Source organism: Primulina huaijiensis, chromosome 11, assembly GCF_012295235.1.
Source record: "Primulina huaijiensis isolate GDHJ02 chromosome 11, ASM1229523v2, whole genome shotgun sequence".
NCBI lineage: Eukaryota > Viridiplantae > Streptophyta > Magnoliopsida > Lamiales > Gesneriaceae > Primulina > Primulina huaijiensis.
Window position 1 is genome coordinate 23100072 of NC_133316.1, and position 23859 is coordinate 23123930.

General features: G+C 37.5%; 5 protein-coding genes across 10 annotated transcripts; 3 read left to right on the top strand and 2 right to left on the bottom strand.

The window, feature by feature from the left end:
- Window positions 1–2092: 2092 nt before the first annotated feature.
- On the bottom strand, window positions 2093–3437 carry LOC140988503 (mitogen-activated protein kinase kinase kinase 18-like). Its single transcript, XM_073457505.1, has one exon. The coding sequence runs from the start codon at window positions 3365–3367 to the stop codon at window positions 2093–2095; it is 1275 nt and encodes a 424-aa protein (XP_073313606.1). The 5' UTR covers window positions 3368–3437.
- A 2861-nt stretch (window positions 3438–6298) lies between these two features.
- LOC140988021 (uncharacterized) lies at window positions 6299–11413 on the bottom strand. Of its 5 annotated transcripts, XM_073456863.1 has the most exons (5): window positions 11035–11140; window positions 10549–10583; window positions 10252–10418; window positions 8940–9749; window positions 6299–8307 (listed from the first exon to the last, which is right to left on the bottom strand). In XM_073456863.1, the coding sequence occupies exons 3-5, from the start codon at window positions 10309–10311 to the stop codon at window positions 6709–6711; spliced, it is 2469 nt and encodes an 822-aa protein (XP_073312964.1). In that variant the 5' UTR covers window positions 10312–10418; window positions 10549–10583; window positions 11035–11140; the 3' UTR covers window positions 6299–6708. The 5 variants fall into 5 exon arrangements, with proteins under 5 accessions (XP_073312964.1, XP_073312961.1, XP_073312963.1 ...); XM_073456860.1 differs by lacking the exon at window positions 10549–10583 and having other exon boundaries at window positions 11035–11413; XM_073456862.1 differs by lacking the exon at window positions 11035–11140 and having other exon boundaries at window positions 10549–10980.
- A 971-nt stretch (window positions 11414–12384) lies between these two features.
- Window positions 12385–13996, top strand: LOC140988149 (cytochrome b561 and DOMON domain-containing protein At3g25290-like). Its single transcript, XM_073457104.1, has 3 exons — window positions 12385–13080; window positions 13171–13425; window positions 13512–13996. Exons 1-3 carry the CDS (start codon window positions 12433–12435, stop codon window positions 13833–13835), a joined length of 1227 nt encoding a protein of 408 aa, XP_073313205.1. The 5' UTR covers window positions 12385–12432; the 3' UTR covers window positions 13836–13996.
- Window positions 13997–14906: 910 nt separating this feature from the next.
- On the top strand, window positions 14907–17689 carry LOC140988150 (uncharacterized). The gene is made up of 7 exons (XM_073457105.1): window positions 14907–15256; window positions 15345–15411; window positions 15523–15569; window positions 16132–16219; window positions 16319–16452; window positions 16822–16920; window positions 17442–17689. The coding sequence occupies exons 1-7, from the start codon at window positions 15035–15037 to the stop codon at window positions 17514–17516; spliced, it is 732 nt and encodes a 243-aa protein (XP_073313206.1). The 5' UTR covers window positions 14907–15034; the 3' UTR covers window positions 17517–17689.
- Window positions 17690–19626: 1937 nt separating this feature from the next.
- On the top strand, window positions 19627–23803 carry LOC140988201 (uncharacterized). 2 transcript variants are annotated; one of them, XM_073457181.1, is made up of 9 exons: window positions 19627–19902; window positions 20310–20378; window positions 20466–20555; window positions 21212–21254; window positions 21562–21668; window positions 22164–22259; window positions 23061–23251; window positions 23353–23422; window positions 23505–23803. In XM_073457181.1, exons 1-9 carry the CDS (start codon window positions 19738–19740, stop codon window positions 23610–23612), a joined length of 939 nt encoding a protein of 312 aa, XP_073313282.1. In that variant the 5' UTR covers window positions 19627–19737; the 3' UTR covers window positions 23613–23803. The 2 variants fall into 2 exon arrangements, with proteins under 2 accessions (XP_073313282.1, XP_073313281.1); XM_073457180.1 differs by having other exon boundaries at window positions 19630–19902; window positions 20307–20378.
- Window positions 23804–23859: the final 56 nt, after the last annotated feature.

Genomic DNA, 23859 nt, shown 5'->3' on the forward strand with positions numbered 1-23859 from the left:
TGTAAACATCTTTTACGTTCTCCCGTGGTTTACTTGTATTTGTTGTGTGCCTGAAATCTTAGGGGTCTCAATTTGCAATTATATGAGTTATGTTTGTTCTACTTTCCTCCATAACTTGAGACAAAATTTTGCTCTTCTAGTTTTTATTTCGCTAAAGCTGGGCAACTAACTTGTCCTTGTGGGCATTGGTATGTTGCAATCGATCAACTAAAACTGAAATTATAGAATTTCACTGACACTCGAGGATTATTTTTTCCTGAAAGCCTTGATTGCTTTACCGTCGAGGGCTTTACTGATTTATTGTGCAGGTCGGACACTTGAATGCGGTAGAAATTTGGTAAAAACTTATTATTGCCTGCCATAAATCCCCGGACTTAGGTTTCGGTATTTCAGGTAGTACATTTACTTATTTTGGGGAAATTCGATCCTACGTATGTGATACTACCCGAACTGTAAGATCGGTGTTCAAGATTTAGTCAATTTTATGTGTGGTTAAATCTGGATCATTTCCATTTAGTGGGGTACTGCCCGTGTAGGGTTGAAGGACCCCTTAGTTTGTTGCGTGTCCACTCTTGGTCTGTCAGAATTTACTGTTCTGGAAGATTGTTTGTTGCTTGAATGTTTAATCTTTATTGGGTTGGGATAGATTCTTGTAATAATTGCAGATCCTAAATGTTTTTCAAGATTTTTCCTTTTTGTGAATAAGCCTGTGAGCTTAACTGGGGACAAAGCGTGCCGCACATGCATCTGTTGTTGTGCGGAGCCCCCCTGTTTTGTAGCAATGCATGTGGCCACGCCTAAGATATTTGTGACACTAAAGGAAAAGATTCAAACTTGAGCAAGCACGCACCTCGTAGAATATGAGGCGAAATCATTGCGGAAATTGAATTCCTACATGGATATCTAGTGTTTGTGCTCTTATTGAAAAGTTGCATAGGATTCGATGAGTGTTCAAATTCAGATTCCACCACCCGATATATGCAAAGGGATGAAACGGGCCGTCGGATAAGTATCTTTTCTAGATTTAGGTAAGCACATCGAATCTATAGTCCTACACCATCTACTGTCTCTTTTTATAGTGGAGTATTAATTGGTTTTGGTTACGAGATACACACACATGGTAGATATCCAATCAGCATTTGGAAAGAAAAAAGTATGACAGATATACAAATAGACTACACGCAATCTACTTTAAAATGGAACAAAAAGCTGCCAGTATCTTCTTCCGTGAGACTATGTCCAACTAACAAATAAAAAAAGGCCACCTGCCCTAGCAATTTGTTCTTGCTTCGGGAGCAAAGTATTGGGTAACCAAAAAGTCGCTGAATTTCAACCATTCGAATGGCCAAAATCCTATCGAAGCAAACGAATATCCATCGACCTACATGCGACAAGAAGAAAATGGGTTATTCGTTGGGAAGGTTTCAACTCTCAAAGCTGTACTATCCACCTAATCTCGCATTTATAGATTAACAAATGGTTGACTTGCTGAAGCAATAGAAGATTGACGCATGTATTGCTGGTTCAAAGTCTTTCATGTTCACACACAACACCGCTGAGACGGCTAAGGAGTGGGTTGACTTTGACAAACTGCACAACCCACACCTGGAAGAAGTCGTGTGCATTATTACATCACTCTCGTGTCGTCCCCCGCAACCGCCATGTGTGACAGAATTCATCATCAAGAGGCGTGGTGCTGGTTCTGGAAAATTCCCCGTGGCCGGTGAGGTGGACTAATTCTTCACTCGATTTTCTTTCGTAATAAGTCATGCCAAAAATCTGGAACAATTAGTTGGGCCACGGAGTTGCGACACTTGTCTTAGAGTTATAATATTTAGAAACCAACACTTGGCACGTAATAACCAAAGCAGCAAACAAAATATGGTTATCCACTTAAAGATGATTAAGTGTTACTTTTCGCGAATGAGCTTATATTTTTCTTGGGGAGACTTCTACTGTGATAGGTCCCCATATTATTCGACTCCAAATCAATCTATGGCTAATTCGAATGAGAGAATCAAAGGTTAAAATATTAATTAAATATATATATAATAGAATTAGATGTCAAATAGTGTCATGAGTTCCTTAATTCTCATAGTCGCNTATTTAAAAAAGAAAAAGAGCTAAAAGATTTCAAGAAAGTTGATCCGAATGACAAAAGGAATTCCATTAAAATTCTCTGTAAAATGATAATTCTTGATACAAACAATATGCTAATTACAATTCCATTAAAATTCTCAATGGAACCCGACGTTTGAATTTCTTCAACACCAACGCCTGAAAATGTCACATATTCGGCATCAATCACTGTTTCAGAGTCATCATTCACAAATCTGAAGCATTCTTCAATTTCGTCGCCCCGCACCGTCACCCAAACATCGTCCTCCCCCCAATCCGGTGAACTCAAATTCAATGGAAAGTTCTCTGTAATCAAATCCCTGATCCTGTCCGCCGGAGAATCTGAAGAAGAAGCATTAACCCCCGTTGCGTCTTGCGAAGAACCCGATTCTTCCAGCTCATCCCAGAAGCTCTGATCCATTACACTCGTCGGAGATTTCCTCGTAGACTCCCTGATTTCTCCACAAGTCTCCATTACATCGTCAAAAAACGCGTGCTTTAGAAGCTCACGCGCCGTCCAACGTTTTCTCGAGTCCCTAACCAAGCATTTACTCAAGAAATCCTTACCTTCATCGGAAAACCAGCTCGGGAATACAGGGATGTCGTCGGAAGAAGCGATTCTGTAGAGGACGGATGCGGGGTCCTTCATCTCCGGCCAGGGATAAGATCCTGTCGCCATTTCAATGACTGTACACCCAAAGGCCCATGTATCTGCCGCAAAACTTTGCTCCTCTCCCCGAGCAACCTCCGGTGCCATGTAAGCTGGAGTCCCGGCGAACATTTGTTTCGAACAAGTGTCGGATTCCACCCGCTTCGCACACCCAAAATCAGCAATCTTCAACCCACTCTCTCCGATCAAAATGTTCTGCCCTTTGATATCACAGTGCACGAATCCGTTCAGGTGAAGATAATCCAACCCCTGCAGCATTTGATGCGCGTAGAATCGAATCAAACCTTCGTCCAACGAACCCCCCTGCTTCGGAATCAGCTCAGAAAGCGTCCCCCCAGGAACATACTCCAAGTGAAGATTGTAAACTCGTTCATTATTCTCCAAAGTAGCGTCAAAGCCCAAGCATTTAACTATGTAAGGCGAGCAGAGCTGAGAAACCAAAAGGTGCTCTTTTTGCAACAAGAAAGAAGAAGAGTAACCGGCAGACTTCACTGCAAAGATCTCCCCATCGGCGGTGGTGGCGAGATACACGGAGGCCGAGGAGCCACGGCCGATTGTAGGACCCCTCGTCCAATCCATAGCAGTGAGAAAAAGGAGAGAAAATTTGATCAAAAGAATAGGCTTGATTTTGAAATGGGGTGCTGTAATGTAACCTATATATGCATAAATGTGGGGACACGACGTGTTTTGGTATGTGTTAGATCATTAATAGCGATAAGCTGTTGTATTTTTTGCGTGACTTTGGTGTGTGGCTTTTTCCGCAGAATCTTTATTGGGTATTTCAGAGTGACGTCCGTATACTTCCTACTTGGGTTGGGTTGGGCATACACACATAAATATAAGCTATACCATTAAAAGTTTTTATGACCATCGAACTCTCGATCGTTATTTTTCGATGAGTATTGAATAAACATCAATATATCGGAATTTTACAAAAATCAACCAAACGGGACGCATTTTTCACGCACTAATAAAATATTACACCTACATAAGATGACATGAAATGGCAAGGCGTGCAGACAGTTAGTTAGTTAGGTGTGACAAATAATAAAGAAAAATAAAAGAGGGGTGAGCTGGCAACCTTGGGCGGACCGCGGACGGGGGGAGCGTTGCTAAGTTGGGGAAATAAAAGCCGTCCACATGAAAACAGACACGTGCTACAGCCTGCCACTAATATCGCTATTCACCAAAACTACGTTTTCAAAACATTGCATCGCGCTTTCACTCTTTGCCCCAACCAAAATTCTTAATCCAAAGGTTTAGGATTCAGCTTAGATACTGTTTAAAAGGTGAACTCAATAGTATTTTTTTTTAATATACTCCAATATGGACTGAGGTTTTCAAAATCTTAAACATGTATGCACAGAATGTGAAAACACGGATTTCACATGGTTTGAATATCATTAGGTCAATAGACAGAAATTTTCAAGTTGTAAGAGAAACAAGATGATTAATGTATTGTTTGCGGACGACGCAATGTTCTTTGTTACTTGTAATTCAATGAAGTAGCCGCGGAGTTTTCACTCTACTATAATAAAATAATATTATAATATGTTTATCGAGAAATTAACTGGTTATCAATACATAGTTAGTGAAAACTCTTTAACTTAAAGATTATCATCTGTATGTTCATACATATTAAGAAAATTATTGGAAAATCAAGTGGTGCATATGATATAAAAACTTGTTGAAAATAACTAATATATTTAATGAAAAGGGGTAGATCGATAAATAATAATAATAATAATAATAATAATAATAATAATAATAATAATAAATATAGATATTAAACTATATATTTAGGCAAAAACTTGTGAGAGACGGTCTCACGGGTCGTATTTTGTGAGACAGATCTCTTATTTGGGTCATCCATAAAAAAGTATTATTTTTTATGCTAAGAGTAGTATTTTTAATTATGAATATCGGTAGGATTGACCCGTCTCACAAGAGACCTACTCATATATTTAAAACGGATGCAAAAGAGTAACGTTTATATTTGTAAAGGAGGGAGTAACAGCTTCAATTAAAGATTTATGGGGTGGAACGGAACATAAGTTACAAAATATTTATTGGTTCAACTTTGGGAATGTGCTTAAAAGGTAAGTATTTAATGTGAAGAAGAAAGGGATGCATGCCACGGTATATAAATGAGAACCAATGGAAAAGTATTTTGACAGATAATAACACCTGCGACTGGCTAGCAGGTGCATTGGCGATCCCATGTTAATGCCAACTATTTACTCTTTAGACTGAACTCTTTTAATCAAGGAATTAGATGTTCATTTAATGTCCACTTATTTTTGCCTACTTTCCACACTAACTCCTAATTTCATTATATGAGAAATAAGCAAACCTAAATAATAATAAAAAAAATTATTAAATGTTTGGATTATATAGTTAGTTAAATTGCTAACAACTGATGCGAAACAAAATGTAGATGCAACAATAAAAAGTTGGGGCGTGGGATGGAACAATGTGATAAAGTAGGAAAGATAAAGAGAGGAAGAGGAACAATGTAAAGTAGATTCTGTGAGACCCAAAAGCTCAAGAAATGCAACTGCCCAACTATTTTCAGCTGAAAAAGTGTACAGTTAAATGGGGGCTTGTGCTTAAAGTAATGGAAAGGTAGGGGCTCATACATACTCACAGGTTTTGAATGTGTAATCCTCAAGCAAACCCGTTTCGATTTTAAAATTTCATCTCTACTCTTAAGTATGATACGTCGTATTTTGTTAAATTTCTAAATCTAATTCTATCATTATTATAATATAATGGTGTGACTTGATATATTTCTTAGTTGAATATTTTATTCAAAAAAAACTTTTAAGTTACTTAAAAGAATATTGAAATGGAATGTAGATTAGATAGACGAGAACCATGTTAATGTGGGATCTAAGAAACCACAATCTTTGTATTAAAGCAGGATCGGGTGGATTCTTTTCCGCTTTGTTTTCTTTTGGTTTTTGAATCAGAGCATAACTAATACATGACTCTTGTGTATTATTTTCAAGAAATGGGCAGCCACATGCTTTTCTTATTCTTGCCTTTTGAAGCGGGCCTCCTCTCTTTCTTTACCAAATTAAGGAGCTGAATTAACTAATTTCTGGTCAGGTTTCAGTTAGACAACTTCAACTACTAAAGAAAGCCACAAGTTCTGGGCAGGTTTCTGATCACCACCACCTTCTTAAAATTTCAAAAAACTTAAAATAAATAAATCCCTCTTGCTGAGGCAACCTTCTTGATACGATGCCTCATGAAACAACCATTTGTTTGAAACGTCCCGGTAAAAATAGTTCAACGGTCCTTTCTTCAGTGAGTGCAATTGAGAAGAAACAAATACTTCGCATAATCGACAGCAAAGATGTTGATTTAATTCCTTTTAAATATCCAGTTAACATATCAGACGGAGAATAGAAGCTTAAGGTACAGCTTGACGACATTTCACAAAATTCGGGATGGAAGAAACGTAGAACCAAACAAAAAGCGTTGTAGTGATAAACAAACATCCAATGAAAATAACAAGCGCATGCATTACTCATCATTGGAACAAAAAAACTGCAGAGTTGTCACAGAACTTACAAACCAAACATCCTTTAATTCAAAAGGTAAGTAAACAAATACATGCAAGTCAAGTGACACAAGCCTGAGAGCAAAAGGATCACGAGCAACAGAAGAGGGCTTGCAGGAGCATAAAATCCTGTGTAAATAAGCAATTCTAGATCTACAACTTAGTAAGAACCCCGAACGTGTGCAGAAGTGATATTAAGTTCCTTGATTTGATGGCATAGTTATATCACCTCACAAGTTAGCAGAGAACTCGCATCAGATTTTTTCATCTATTCTTCCACCATCCAATTTTGCCATGTTTTGCACTGATCTTCATATATTTCGGTAAATCTCAAGGACTTAAAGTTTTACTATCACAACCTAGTTGCCATCAACATTGCGCGAATTTTGGCCCTTAAATCATCTGGAACCTCAGAAGTGGTTCCAGGGGGTTGAGAAGTGGCCCTTTCATGCGAAATTAGTGCACCGACAGAAGTTTCTCGACTGACATGACCACTTGCAATTCCACTAGATCCCTCTGATACTTTAAAGCAGACCTCACCCTCTTCCAACTCATCTCTTTCATCATTTATTTCTTTTTCGTTTTTATCCAAACTAGTATGATTATGATCCTCATCATCTGAAGAACTATCATGCTCGAGGTAGTGCCGAGATTTTTTGTCTCCAGAAGAATGTCCATTTCGATGCCTATGCTTATCCCTACCATGACCTGAAGAGTGCTGAGAACGGTGCTTTTTCTGAGAGTGTTGGTGGTCTCTTCCACCACTATCACTTTCATTTTCTTCATCTGAGCGTTTTTTGGATGAACATCGTCGCTTTCTGGAGGAATGATGAGAGTGATGCTTCTTCCTACACTGTTTATGATCCTTTACCTTTTTATATGTGACTACATGCCCATCATCCTCATTCTGTGAATGGCGAGAGTGATGCTTTGGTTTAGAGCACTCATGGTCCCTGTCCTCTTCATTTCTTGCTCCATCATTGTTTTCATCATAGGAGGAATGAGACCGACACCTTCTCCTGGAGTGCTTCCCATCAATTTCCTCAGCATTTCCATCCTCATCATGTCTTCTAGATCTTGAATTATACTTTGATCTTGAGCAACCCTTGTTATGCCTCTTTTTTTCTCCATCATCACCATCTTCTTCATCGGTATTGTCACATCCTCCAGATCTGGCTCTATACCTTCTTCTTGCCAGTCTCTCCCTATGCTCCTCGCCAAAATATATTCTCTCAAGATTTTCAACTGTGGCAGTCCTTTCAGCATCTGTTGGAGCAGAGATACCTCCTCCGTCTTTGCCAGTAAGGTTGATCTCATTGGCAGACTTAGAGGCTCCGAACTCCAGAGGATCTGCTGATGATTCGCGTGATGCTTGATTTTTCAATGGAACAGCTCCAGTTTTCAACATGGCCACAAACATTTTAGCCCTCTTCAGCCTATCAGCTTTCACCTTCTGCTCCTCAGTCAACTGTGCCTCTTGGTCACGTGAAGCTTCAAGACAGGTACTCAAAGTTGTATTGGGGGCAAGGGTAGAAACTTTATGACTTCCATTCCGATCAGCATTTTCAGTTTGGGACGAATAAAGACTGATTGGACTTGTAGACCGATTACCCTCACTGTGATTGATATCACTCTGAGCATTCAGCGGAGCATTAGAAATCCTCAAATTTGACTTATTGAGACCTTTAATAGCAGCCTGAAGAATAGCAGCTGCAGCTGCAGCATCAACAGTGACACCACATTCTTGCTCTGTTCCTTTGGATCGTGACTCCTGCACGTCCTTCTTCGGTTTGCCTATTACCATTTTGAACTTCTCTTTGATGTCAGATTCTGGAGGAATGTCACCGACATCAGAATCCAGTGATGAGAATTCATTTTTCTTGTGTACAAAGGCTTTTCTGTCTCCACGACCTACTAGGCCATCCTTACCAGAAGAACTCCTGCCATTTGTCTTTACAAAAGAACATACCAAAATATTGATTGAGCACAAAATGATGTTCAAATAAGCCAACCTTGTAAACCACAACTTATGAAACACTATGTCCACATAATAAAACCTTATACACCAAGACTGCAAAGAATTGAGCCATTCAGGCTCCACCTCAGAGCGAGAAAATATCGGTAGAAAGAGAATCAAGCAGAAAATGATGCAAATAAATAAACGTATAAGCCTTAGGCTCCACTTAAGTTTGCCCCTCCAAACCTTATTGACCACATACAACTTAAATCATTCTAGATACTTGACAACAGCTGTGATTCAGCCTCCACCGCACAAACAAGTCAAATTTGAGAAATTTTTTATCGAAAATATCATTTTAAAGAAGTTATGCCTTTGAATATTTTCAGATCTTTGCTTCAAAAAGTTCATTCAAAAGTTGATTAGGTATGTCACTGACAAAAGTTCTACGTAAGAGTGCGATAATACAGCACCAATTAGCTTTCTCATCTAGCGAAAAAGATGAATTTAAGCGGATTACAAGATGTTTTGATCACACAGAGCACACAACCAGAAGGAACAGACCCATGAAAAATAGCGTACTTCATGATGTTCACGTGAAAAGAAGAATGCACAAGTGAAAATACCTCTTGACCAGTTTGAAGCACTTTTAAATAGTAAGAATTGTACTGGTTTGATGGAAGAAGAAAAGGGAATCTCCCGTGCTTTATGTCTTGCTCAATAAGAGTTGCTTCAAATTGTCTCCCATTTCTAGTAATAAATTCAACAATCCTATCAATCAGGCCCTTCAATTCAGGTGGAGGCTCTAAAATTATTGGTTCAATCTTAGAAAGAATTCCCAAAGTAGAGCTCCCGGTCTTCTCCGCTGTAGCAGAAAAGGAACCAGATTCGCCATTCTTCTTTGGGCCTTTTAAATTTCCAGATTTGGATGCAGAGATCGATGAATTTTTCTTCACTGAGAAAACCTTCTCTTTAATGGAAGGAGTTATATTTCTAGATAACAACACATCCTTTGCTACGTCTGCATTGGATTCCATCTTATTTAAACCATGAGCAACAAGACTATTGACAGAATTGCTATTATCCTGGGAAAGCTCATATTCAGTATTTGCATTACAGTCACTATCCTCTTCTTCCCCAGACCCATATGCAGAACCAAGTAAGGACAAAGCTCCCCCAACACCATTCGTATTATGGTGTTCTCCATGAACATCTTTCATCTCGCCTTGAGATTTTTCATTATGTTCAGAATGCAAAAGCTCTGGGTGTTCAACGAGAAATCTGAAGTAAGAATGAAGATGATGGTCAGGCATCAAGAAACCAAATGTTGGATTATCTCCCTGCTTCACCCGCAGGATAATCTCTGACTGGCCACCATGTTTGCTGGCAAACATTGCAGTTCTTGCTATTATCTGATGCACCTTCTCTGTTGGAGGCTGAAAAAAAGAGGCAACAGTGCAAAGGCACAAAAGAGAAAAGTCCATTATAATGATAAATGACAAATACATGAAATCTGAAACCCAAAAACCTGCCAAAATTGAGAAATCACATACCAAAAAGTCAATTCAATGATATTACTAAAGTAGAAAAATCACAAAACAACCAAAGCAGAAAGAATAATATTAGGGAATATCTGTCCTGTCAAGTAGTAAACTGATAGTCCTCAAAGAAAATTACGACTTTCCTAATCCCACCTGCAAGGCCCTTTGTCATGACATGAAAAGGAAACAAGGTGCCTGTGTTCGGCAACCTAAGATCACAGGTAGATCATCCTTGCTCCAAGCATCTGAAAACTTGACACTGCGAACCTTAGATAACAAATGCGTCTTATGTAATTACAGTTGGCCATACTGGATGATCTGAGTTTTGACCTAGTAACAAAATATTAATCTCATTTGAAAAGGCACAAAATCTAGTGATTCAAGTCTGCGTGCTTACCAAGGATTGGAGAAGGATCGGTGGAATGGCAAATGGGGGGATAAATCCACAGAAATCCATCTCAGTATCAGCTTTCTTTGAACCAGCAGAATAATCATTCTCCCCATAAGAGTAGCCAACAGCATAATAGCCTCCGCCATTTGATGACTTTTCACACTCCTCTACCTCTGGAAACAAGACAAACCAATACAATGATATTTAAATATCATGTTAAACCAATGCTAAGCAAAACAAGTATACATTGAAGCAATATAACTACACATGAATAACACAAGGAAAGACAATAAGAAGACTTACTTGTAACTGGAAGCAGAAAGTCAGTTAGAGCCTTCCTGCATATTTGGAAGCATAAAGCAAAGAAGTATGGTACCAGCACAAACTAGATAGCTATTACACCCTTGTTCGTCCTATCCTGTTTAAGGACACTTTAGCAGATATATTTTTGGCAACAGCCGTAACACGAATCTCCATAGAACAAATCTCCAGCGTTTTTGTCATTTTTTTAGGAGAGACTATGCAACTAAACTCATATATTTTTCCGAAAACAATTCAGAAGGGAGTCTCTAGCTTTATATCTGAAACCGTAATTAGAGATATAAATTTACATCAGGTCAGGCCCCTGCAGTTCATTTTTACGTATTGACTGATATTCATTGTGATCCCCCCAAAAAAGTAAAAACAAAAATAATAATAAGTCGAAATAATAAACAGTGATCCAAAGAAAAGTCAATCAAAGACTAAGAAAAGAAACATGGAGAAAGCAAGAAGAAAACAATTGTATACCAGGTTGATCGGAATGAGAAGGAAGGTCGAGATATCGCTCGTGATCAAGCTGAGATTCAAGAGCCGTGTCCTCTGGGACTATATGTTCGGAATTTCGATTGCAGCGACGAGGCGGAGGCGGTGCGGAGAGGAGGTGCCGGACGTCGTATCTGTCAATTTGGAGGGAGTACCACTCGACAAGGGCCCGATTGGAGTTAACGAAATCCGCAGTGGCATCATCGTCGAACAGCAGAGCGTGGCGTCCGACCACCTGTAAATCCATATCCGCTTGCAGATTTTCCAATCGATCGTGCTGTATTGATTGATTATTAATTTGTTATAGATAACTAATGAACCCTAGGAAGAAAAAAGGGGGAAAACATGGAGTCGTTTATCAACAACCACGATAAAACCGGGGTTTGTGGTCTGACAATTATTGGGCCAATCACGGGCCACTTGACTTAGAAAGGCCCATTAAGAGAGCCTACTGCCACCTGATGGCCAATATGAAATCTGTGTCTCCAACTTCTCCGAAAATCGAACCGGATCGAATCAAGGTTCGATTTCAAGTTTGCTCGAAACATTTGAACATATCAGTGAGATATTCGAAAAAAACTCAAAATATATATTTAATATATAATCATTAAATAATTCGGTGAGCAGTTCATGAACTATCGAATAAAATAATTTGACACGAAAAAAATTTGAACATCTTATATTTTGGTTTGAATTCGATAATTTTTAGCACAGGTCAAATATTTTTCATGTCCTTTCGGTTCATTTAACAATATTAATTATTCTTCGTCCATACTGGTTTTTGTCCAACATGTGTTTCTTGGGGGCTGCAACGTGCTTCACTCGAAGGCATTGTACTATTTCAAACTCAAAAGCAGATCCGATTCATTGCTTGATGGTGCACTTGTTCCTTTAAATAATATTTATTTTTCTCACCAAATAAACATTAATCCTGGAACGTGACATTAATCTTGGAACTCACATTCCAATGAGAATATGTAATTTATTATCAACCTATAATGAATATTTAGTAAATATATATATATATATATATATATATCAAGAGGGTTTAAATTTAGTATTTATGTGCATATTATATGAATTGAACAAAGAATCTGATAATTGAAAATATAATACATAGAACAAATTATTATATCAATATCAATCATACAAAGTCGAGGTTCTTCTAGGAAGGAAGGGCTTCACTTTTTCTCGATGATGCCGACAGGACATACTAAATAAGAGTAAGTAAGAAAGAAGACAGAACATATTAACAACTTGAGCTTAACTCTTTGACGACCACTTTTGACAGAATAAAGTTAAATCACACATCAAAGTAATTGTATATATCTGGCACACATTTAAGACAAGATATCCCATCCCACATACCACAAACCTTAAAACATGTGGTTTTCGCACACTTTTTTTGCTCGTGTTCTTGTTTTGGCATTTGTGTTCCCTCTCTTCGCATCCGCACACATATGTACCGATGAGTTCCTAACAGAGGTTAGTGAAATTAATGTCACTAAAAAGTTTTGCAACTTAAAAACCTTAAAGGTCGAATTTGGGTGGAATTTCGACAACGAGACTCGTCGGTTAGACATCGCATTTGGGGGGAGGCTACACGGCGAGACAGGGTGGCTGGCGTGGGGGCTGAATCCGCAGGGGCCGCACATGGTCGGGACTCGAGCGTTGATTGGCATCAAGAGGCAGAATGGCACGTTGGAATGGCATAAGTACAACATCACGGAGGCCACCAGAAATGGCTGTCAGCTTCTGCCATCTGAAGATATAGGGCTCGACGTGCACAACTTTAGCTTCGTTCATAAGGTCCATATGGGATATTATGTGATATTGGCCACGATTTTCTTGCCTAAAGAATACAACAGTTCGAGGGCTAATGTTGTCTGGCAAGTCGGGGAGCACGCAACTGAAAGTGGGCCGCTTATGCATCCTACATCCATCCAGAATTTTGACACTGCTGAGGTTATCGATTTGGTTTCTAACAAAGTGATTGGTTACACGGCTCATCGCCGCCGCCAGTTGAGAACTGTAAGCGCAAGTTTTCACATTCTTTTCACATCATGATTCTAGTCCCAGTCCCAGAATTCGTGTTTGAATTAACCGTTTTGATTAATGAAGGCTCATGGGATAATAAACATTGTGGGATGGGGAGCATTTATACCCATTGGTGTGATAGCTGCGAGGTACTTCAGAAATTTTCCTAGACGATGGAGCTTGTGGTTCGTGGCACACGTCGGTTGCCAGATCACGGGATACAGCCTAGGCGTAATCGGCTGGGGAATCGGACTCTGGCTGGGGAACAGCTCCAAATACTATATTTTCCAAACACATCGGAACATAGCCATAATCATATTCACTTTTGCGACTATGCAAGTAAATACATTTGATTTAACCGATTTGATTTCTAAATTCATCTAACAAATTACTGATGCACAAGCAATCAATCCTTCTATGTGTAGATGTTCTCGTTGAAATTAAAGCCGAAGGTTACAGACGAATACCGGAATTACTGGAACATGTATCACCACTTCTTGGGATACTCTTTGCTGGCGGTGGTGTCTGTGAATATATTTTATGGGATCAGGATTTTTGGGGAGGACAACGGCTGGAAATGGTCTTATGTTGGATTGCTTGGAGCACTGGGCGGAGTAGCCCTGATATTTGAAGTTTATACGTGGATAAAATTTTGTCTAGTGAAAGCGAAAGAAAGAAAAATTGGTTCAAAAGATCAGATTTCCGCAGCAGTTGTAGCTGCTACTGCAGCTAGTGCTGGAGACAGATAGTTCCGCCCGCATCACCTGCTATTGGAGGCAGTGACATTCTGTTGGATCTTATCGTGTGCATCAAAGTAATTTTTTTAAAAGCGTTCCTTTTTCTCTCGCATGTATTGATTATGGAAAATAGTTTTATTTGGTCTGTTGATTTAAAATTTTGGGTTTTTGTCTACTGTATACTAATTTTTAATTTTGGGATATTTTGGTCTGATACATCGAAAATTAATGACTTGTTAGATATCACGTCAACAATTAAACCAAAATAACCGAAATTTAAAATTTTATATACTAAAATCAAACTGTGAAAATTTAACGGAGTAAACTCGAAATCGAACAAGTTTGATAGACAAAAATAAATCATTATTCCTATTAATTATATCAACGTGATAAATTGAGTGTTTAAATTGTTAAATGTGGAAAGATTCGATTTTTTTGTTCAATAGTAAGAATTATTGTTTATTATCATTTTGAAAATGTGATCTTGTCACTTCAGATATAACATTAAATCGTGAATTAAAAATAATGTTATAAATGTTTCAGTTTACTCCTCGAGCAATATCCTTTTATGAAGGTAAATGTCGTACTTTTTTCCCTAGAAATGAAATGTACGAATGTTTATATGCAAAGCTGTAACTGAAGATTTGGTAAATGTTCAATGAAATGTTGTTCATGATTAAAAATAAATAAGTTGTAATTATTAGCAAGAAATAAACCAAAGAATAGTAATATTAATAGTATGAATAATAATATATAATGTGAAATAAATTAATAGTAATTACATTAAAAATATTAAAAATAATGGTATTAACTAAATTAACAACATTAATAAAAATCAATTATTATTAATTTTGTTACTATCGTATTTTTAACTTATTCAGGTTATTCATATATATTATTAATTATATTATTTTTAGTTTATTATCATAATTTATTTGTCAATAATAGTATTTTAAAAAATAAAATTTCATATGTTTTATTAATTAATAATAAAAAATATATTTCAAACAAAATAATTAATATATATAATTTTGTTATTGTCGGCGAAGAAGTATTTTTCAAGTTTTACGGCTTTTATTTATAACCTCGTATTATTGTGAGGCACAAGTTCTTCGGACTTCAGCCACCTGATGAAGAGCACACGGAGCGCCAAACCGTAGTTTTATTTACGATTACGAAGAGAAAGCATTGGAACAAACATAGTACGGAGAATGGCAGCACCTGCGGTGGAGGGTGCAGCTGTGACGGCGCTACGGGCGGTACTCCACCGGGTTCGTCGGTCGGCGGAGAGCTGCGGCCGTCGCGCCGATGATGTAAGGGTGGTGGCTGTCAGCAAGACCAAGCCTGTTTCCCTCATCCAACAAATCTATGACGCCGGGCACCGCTGTTTTGGTGAAAATTACGCCCAAGAACTAATCGATAAAGCCCCTCAGGTCTTCCAGAGTTCCTGAAATTGCAATTGGATATTTGGGTTCTGTTTAATTGTACACTTTTTTGTTTTGTTTTTGGATATTTCTGCAGCTTCCGGACGACATTGAGTGGCATTTTATCGGGCATTTGCAGAGTAATAAAGTGAAGCCGCTGCTGAGTGAGAAAAACAATATTGCTCCAAAGTTTTGCACTTTTAGTATGGAATTGGAAATTACTTTTGGAATATGAAATATAATTTATTGTTAGCTCTTGTCTCTATCATGCGCAGCTGCAGTTCCGAATCTTGCCATGGTTGAAGGTGTTGATAATGACAAGGTAAGAACACTTTAAATATGTACCTTCCAGGCGCAGCATTTTGGTTTGAAAGATTTTTCCTCCTCCACAGATTTGGTCGAACCTTTTTCAAAACTTAAGCTTCACCTATAAGCAAATTAAACCAAGAGTAACCTGAACAAAATTCCCTATCGTGATCTAGGACAAGTCACGGGGAGAACAGTTGAATACGAGGAGATAGTGCCTGAATTGTTTGCATGTTTGTTGAAAAATAATAGTCCTTTTGGTCAATTTATAGACCAGTATATGGACAGAAGTGTCTTTAACTCATGTGTTGCCATAGGTAATGCGATTGTTTTTTTTTTATTTTTCAGAAGCTTCATTCTAATTTGTCTAGTCGAGGGAATGATACTGCTGAGACTGGAAGTTGTTCTATTTGATGCCTGACTTTATTTACTTCATGCTCTGTCTCTGATCTTCTGTGTATGACACTGAATGAATTTGGCCTGCAAAGATTCAGGCTCTAATTTATAACAAACTTTCTGCACTAAAGCCTCAAGGTTTAGTCAACACAATGAAGGAGTTGATTTTATTTGCTTTTTAGATTGCCAATAATCTTGATCGTGCAGTCTCGGGCATTAGAAGGCAGCCTTTGAAGGTTTTGGTTCAAGTGAACACCAGTGGAGAAACTTGTGAGTAATGAAATGAGACTTTCTTTACATAGTATCTGGAAGAAATTAGCTGGTCTTTAGAGACATATTAGAAAATGAGCTGTTGTTTTGAGTTTGCAGCAAAATCTGGTGTAAATCCATCAAATTGTGTGGATCTTGTGAAGCATGTCAAGCTAGGTTGCCCAAATCTCGAGTTTTCAGGATTGATGACTATAGGGATGCCTGACTACACGTCAACCCCCTTGAACTTCCAGGTGGTATTCCTTGTTTTTTTATAAAAACAAGCAAGTGGCAGAATGTTAGAATTATTTCTCTATGAACTTGCATAAGTAGCAATTTGCGTGAATGAACTTTTCCCACATGAACATTAGGGTCTTCTACATGCAACACTTATATAATCTTTTATATCTAATTTTAGTTGTTAAAGCTTCTGGTCTCCAGAATAATTATTTTCTTTATCCTACATTTTATTGGTATCCTTGCTTATTAATTTTGACCCGTTTCATGACTAACATCAGTCTCGAACGTGTCACGCTGGAAAAGTTTTATTCATTATATCTTTGTGCCACTTTTCTTTTTGATTATTCAAAATCATGACATAAGAATAGCTCTTTGCATGCCAGACTTTATTGAACTGCAGAGCTGAAGTGTGTGAGGCACTGGGAATTTCAGAATCTCAATGTGAATTGTCTATGGGCATGTCTGGTGACTTTGAACAAGCGGTAGGCCTGGAAATCTAGTCATTTTGATCAGGAGCCTTACTATATCTATAGTGCCATGCTTTTGTCGTTGTGCCTAAAACTATAATTATCCCAAGAGTAGCACTCGAATATTTTAAATTATACAATTACCGAAGTTTCATGTTTTAATTACCTACTATGATTGATACCAAGAGTAGCACTCAAATATTTTAAATTATACAATTATCAAGGAGTCGTGTTTTAATTACCGAGCCACGTATGTAGTTGCAAAGAATAGTGAGACCTATCTAACCGTATATATGATAAAAATGGCAAACTTTATACATATTCTTAAACCTTCGTCATCTGTGAATATAATTGACCGGACCAAACACACCTCCTGCTCGGTTTTAATGGAACTCAGAGTCTTGGGATCATGGTAATCCCATTTCATTTGCAACTTGCTGGTTTTCTGAAGCTGTATTCTGATAGTTTACTCATTTAATGCCTAGAGTTGAGATCATTGACTGAGTTGCTTCTTGAATACTGGTTTTTGCCTGCAGATTGAGATGGGTAGCACTAATGTGAGAATTGGATCGATAATATTTGGACCACGGGATTATTCAAACAAGAAATGACTTTAGTTGTACGTGCAATTGATGTGCACGAGGGTGCTGTCCGTTGTCTTCAAGCTATGATTCTTAAGCCCTTCTTGCCATGTAGATAAACTGATAATAAACATATAATGAATTAATGGGATCCATGAGGATATTGGCATATTGTCTATTCATAAATTATATTTTTATTTTTACCCTTTAAATTACTGTTTTCTAGTATTCACTATGATGCATTCTTTTATCATTACCTAAAATATAAAATAACTTAATAATTAAATTTTGATTGAATTTTATTAATTATCATTGTCATAGTGCCAAAAGAGGCAGTTATTTATTAAAATCTGGGATAGAATACAAAAGTCATTAAGAATTAATATACTTTAGCAAAGGCTAAAATTCATTTTGGTCTATGAATTACTTAACAATTAGTGATAAATTAGCAAATTGATACATGAATTATTGTAAATAACTTAATTGGTATATAAATTATTTCTAAATCAACAAATAGGTACATGATTAAATTAAAAAGTCAAATTTACTTTTAACCTAAATTGCTTTTAATTCCAATTATCATTAATAAATTCAGTTTGGTACATATTTTTATTTTCAAGATTAAATAAGTTATTTTATTAATTAGTTTTTTAAAAACAATTATATATATGTAAAAATTATATTACAATAAGTAATTATCAAAGCGCATATAAAACTAATTTTATTTATTGTATTGATAAAAATGTAATAAATAAATATTTATCACCAGAGTCCAGAAATACAGTTTTAAATATATCTAATTGAATTTATTAATGATAATTGAACTGCAATATTGCAATTTGATTCAAGATTATTCTTGTGTGCTATGCTCTGCTGCTACAGAAGTTTGTGCTCATATTTATTTCAGGTGCCGCATGTCGAAGAGTATTTGGGATGGTGTCTATGAATGGTTGGGCATTAGGAAGTGTATGAGATCGGCGAACACTATACTAAAAGCTTTCCGAAGAGTCTCCCGAGGTAATTCAATACTCAACAGGATAAGAGTTATGACACTAATATGTACGATTTATCATATTTGGAATGCAAAGATTATGACAATATTCAAGAGTAAAAAGCCGGACATGGGAGCTATCATCAAGAAGATCAAGATTTAAGTCTTTCGTTGTATTTCTAATGCGATTACTGCGGTAGATGATTGTAGAATGTATTGACCAAACTGTAAAGTCTGTTTGTGTGAATTATCGTGGAAACGTCTACTTGTACTATCTTTTCACCTTATTAAAAAAAAGTTTGCATTCCCGTGACAATGATGTAAAGTAGCTTCTTGTTAGCGCTCGCCTGATGGACTGAGAGTTCCTCCAACGAACTCAACCTAAAATGGATTGTAGGTTAGGCGTTCAGCTCAAGGACCATCCATAAAATATATATATATATATAATCAATTGAATTTAATCATTTCATAAATTAATTGAATTTAATCATNTATATAGTTTTTTTTTAAAAAAATTCCCAACCCATGGACCAATTCGGCCCGCCGTTGGTTGGTCTGTCTTTGCCCGCAAACCGCATGGGCTATCCATGGAGGCCCATATTCAACCCACTTAATTTGGTGTGTGGGTTGGGCCCAACCCATATTAACGACTGTACTCATGGTGCACTATGACAGAGTCTTCGGATAATCTCCTGCAAAAGGCTCGTCAACTGAGAAGGGATTGGTTTTGAATCTGTCGAATGTCGTATGAGGCTTACTTGGGCCTCCCCACATTTACAGGACGAAAAAAACAAAGAATTTTTATGGAGTAAATGAATAATATGACGTAAATTAAAAGGTTGTGAATAGCAAACTTATTTGGCATTACACTTCCAAAGGGGGAACACACTGCACAATCCGGGAACAAAGTGATCAATCTGCCCCTACCGGACGAGTTTGTGGACAAAATAATGGGCTTCGGAAATTGTGGAACTATATAGCTTTTGTAACAAATAAAAATGCAGTTTTTCCTATTAAATTAAATTAAAAAATAAAAATAGAAGACATTTAACCCCAAAAAAAAAAAAAAAAAAAAAGAACTCACGGGTAGAATTGTTGGGCCTATTGGGCTTATTCGTTTCAATAGCCCTTTGCTTTTTGCACGACTGAAACAAGTGTCGGCGGAACCGCGCATGGGAGGCACGTGTTTCCTTCGCTTACCTCTGCTTTTACCCTTTTTGCAAATCCGAGTCCTGAAACAGAAATTATTCAGAGAGAAGAATGGTGAGCCTCGCACCGTCGTTAAACCTGAAGGCCACCCCCTTCGAAGCCGGCAGCAGCTCTTCCGCGGCCAACAAGGACCGGAGGATGCAATCGGCTGAACAGCTGGTTCTCGATCTTTGCAATCCCGATCTTCGGGAAAACGCACTCCACGAACTCTCCAAGGTTTATATTTGTCTGTACAATTTATTTATGTTCTCACGCAATTTGTTGAATGTTGAATTTGTGTAGTACGCTTTATTATTCATCATCACGTTTCGATAATTACGTGGTGCTGTTTTAATCTAGATGCATTGATTGAAAAATCGGTGCCATTTGCAGATGTTAGGAATTTTTCGGTTTTCTCTGAAATAGAAAACGGCGAGAAAATTTCTTCTGCATTTGCATACAATCAGGCACTATTAGAGATATATATAGTTGAGTATCTCATTTTTGTTCCAGATGGGTATAATCTCCATCCGGACGCAGATTTTTTAGAGTCCTAACACGGAATTGTGGTAATCTTGCCTGCTTTTAGCTGCCCACTACTTTATGGATGCCTTATACACTGTTTATTATTTTTCCATTAGAAGAGGGAACTGTTCCAAGATTTGGCTCCGTTGTTGTGGAATTCCTTCGGTACAATTGCTGCTCTTTTACAGGTTTGCAACCGTATGCCTTTTGTTTGAGGATTCTGATGTTGCGTCTATGCTTAATTGATATGAAAAAAGCTTTTGTTTGACGCGCAGGAGATTGTCTCCATTTATCCTGTTTTATCACCACCAAACTTAACTCCGGCACAATCAAACAGAGTTTGCAATGCACTCGCTCTCCTTCAGGTCTAATATTTTTTTCGTTTTCAAAATTTCAGGCAATTTTCTTATATTCTCTTTTCAAGGGATACTCGTTTGATTTTATTTTACTGTTTTCTTATGGCCTAGATGCAAGCTATGTTGTGCCAATGCAATTAGCTTTGATTTATGTATATGCTTTATTCTGTTCCTGTTTCATGTTTAGGTCACTCAAGTTTTTGGTCACCGGCATATGTATGGCTCCAAATAGGACTATTTTAGGGGTTAGAATGGTTAAGATCATAATTCTCTTCACATAGCCGGAATGTGAACAAATGTTTGTCTAGTTCCTTATAAACAAAAAAGTCCATTGGTGGAGCATCATCCTAATCATTCTCTGTTCATTGTTCAGGCAGGAAGCTTGTATATGTTTCTAATTTTTGCATCTTTTAGTCTTATTTCTTCATTCTTTTTGGCTTTGGATTTTTCTCTCTTATGATGCAGCTTTTCAATTTTTAACCACATCCCCATGCGGTGGATACAACAAGAGGAAACTACCTATTTTATATTTGTGCACCTTTAATGTCATTTGAATTACTTTCGTTACTTCTGCAGTAGATGCGGCAACTGTATTTAGGCTTTTAAGATTATTCTAAAATCTCTTCCAACCCTGAAATGGTGGTATTGGTTTCCATTTTTTGCAGTGTGTGGCCTCGCATCCGGACACCAGAATGCTGTTCCTTAATGGTAAATTTTGTTGGTTGTATAAAATTTTTTATTTGTATCTGCAGAATCTTTCCGTGGTAGGTTTCTTTCCTTCGTATATTGTCTTGTTCTTTTTTACCTGTTACATGGCTTGGTTTTTGTTCTGTCACGACTGCTACTCAAATTGTGTATGGAATTGAATTTATTCTATTTAAATTTTCTTTGGTGTTTGTTGGTATCTAGAACAGTAACTTTTCCTTTATGGGGAACAAGGATGGAGCCACAGTTGTTGTCTGGCAACCTCAAAAATGTTGGTGATTGTTTGTCATCTCATGTTTTAATGTTGCAGCTCATATTCCTCTTTACTTGTACCCTTTTCTCAACACAACCAGCAAATCAAGGCCCTTTGAGTACTTGAGGCTAACTAGTCTCGGCGTCATCGGTGCTTTGGTGAAGGTAGTTTTTAATTACGTAGTTAATCTTCAAATTTCATGCTTAATAAAGTGAATCCCTCTTTTGCACCCATTCCCCTGTGACCTACTTGTGTGCATTCATTTCTGGTGTTAAACACAGTACATTTTGTACCCAGTTTTAGTTGCTGTTAGTTATTTTATTCCATTGCCAACTTATCTACCTTTTGGATCTGTGAGAAGATAATTCAGTAACAAGTCAATGATAAGTTGCAAAAGCTGCCCACAGAGACTAACTTTTTTCTATATCTTTGGTTCTAACTTTTGATTTTTTATTTCCGTATTCATCATTCTTGGCCATCAATAACTCATGATAATAATTGGATGCATTTAATGATTTAATTTCATGTTTTGTCATCTATAGGTCATACATGTGTGGTTTATTCATGAGCAAGTTTGTGACATTTGTTCCTGGTATATGAAATTTTCCTTTTTCGTTATTATTGCTTCTAACAATAAATTGTGGCTCGTGTTTTTCAAGGTTGATGACACTGAAGTTATCAGTTTCCTTCTCTCTACTGAGATCATTCCCCTGTGCCTGCGCACAATGGAGATGGGCAGTGAATTGTCAAAAACAGTTGAGTTTCATCTATTCATTCTCTATGAAACTCTCCTTAATGCTATTATGCTTTATAAGTTTCGTTAATATAGCTATTTGTTAGCTAGAAAACTCTACTGACGTAAACGTTGCTTTTACACTGTACTCGAGACATTAAATGCTGATACGAAGTTAAATTCCTGACCTTGGAAAACATCAGTGTTCTAAATGGCGGTTGAGGCATCCTCCTAGGCAGTAGGCGTTCCTCGACCACCCCACCTTTGTCAAAGGCAGACGGTCTCTATAGGTGGTGTGAGCCTATCTGATGGGTGAGCAGGCGGCCAAGGCGGTCACTAATTGCCCTGCCACCACCTCCCGCCATTGTATGGAAAATTTTATGATGATGTGCCAAGAATTGTTTGAGCTCTTCCGACACAACGTTTTAGTTGTCTCTTAATATTTGGTTGGAGCCTTGTGCCATGAATCATTGAAGAGATAATTTTCCAAAAAATGGTTCTGTATGCATATTATTTTTGGTTTTACGGTCATCCATTGCATATGGCAACTGATGCGTAAGAAGTTGCGAACGGTATTTGCTTTGAATCTTTGATGTATGTTTTCTTCAATTCTACATCCTTTTCATCAATAGGTGCTGTTAGCCATTGCTATTCATGGGATGTACCCAGCAGTAACATTGAAACCGGGATTTCTTTTATTTGCTTCCTACCTCTAAAAACAAATGAATATGATTCCCCATCTAGCAGTTACATTTTGCTTGTGGGTTTAAGCATCTTATTGATGGTCAGTTGAGTTTATCCGAGCATGGATTACCATTGGCAGGTAGCAACATTCATTGTGCAGAAGATTTTACTTGATGATATTGGCTTAGAGTACATATGCACGACAGCCGAGCGGTTTTATGCTGTAGGTAGAGTACTTGGAAACATGGTTACTGTGCAAGCTGAACAACCTTCTGCTCGACTGTTAAAGCACATAATCAGATGCTATCTTCGGTTGTCCGAAAATCTGAGGTGGTCAACAAATCAGGAATATTGATTTGAGAATGTTCTCATCTTTCTCCATTCATATTTGTTTGCTTTATTGGTTTAATTGATCACCTCGTTATATGTAGAGCTTGTGAAGCACTGCGAAGCTGCCTACCTGATTTGCTTAGAGACGCTTCATTTAATAGCTGCCTTCGTGTAAGTAGCAACTTGAATCATTATAATTAATAAAATTCGTATAGGTGGGCATTGTGAATTTTCTTAATGCTGTGGTCTTCAGGAAGATCCAACTACTAGAAAGTGGTTACAACAGTTGATTTACAATGTTCAAGCTGCTCGGGCTCCTATGCAACCAGGAACTGGATTCGAGCATATGATGGTCAATTAAAATCGAAACCATATGCAGATCTTAACCTTTATAGGGTCCCCATTTTGAATGTGCAGGGTAACTTGAAAGTATATAAGTGATTTTTGCAAAGAAAGGAACCTGAAAACTGGTACTTTTGGATTTGTAAAATACTGGAACCGTGTAGGCATCTCTTTTCTCCTACCGGATTTATAGACAGTGCTTGTCTTGTTTCTCTTCTCTTATTTTTTGTTTGGTGGGTGCTAGTTTCATACATTTCTGAAGTATG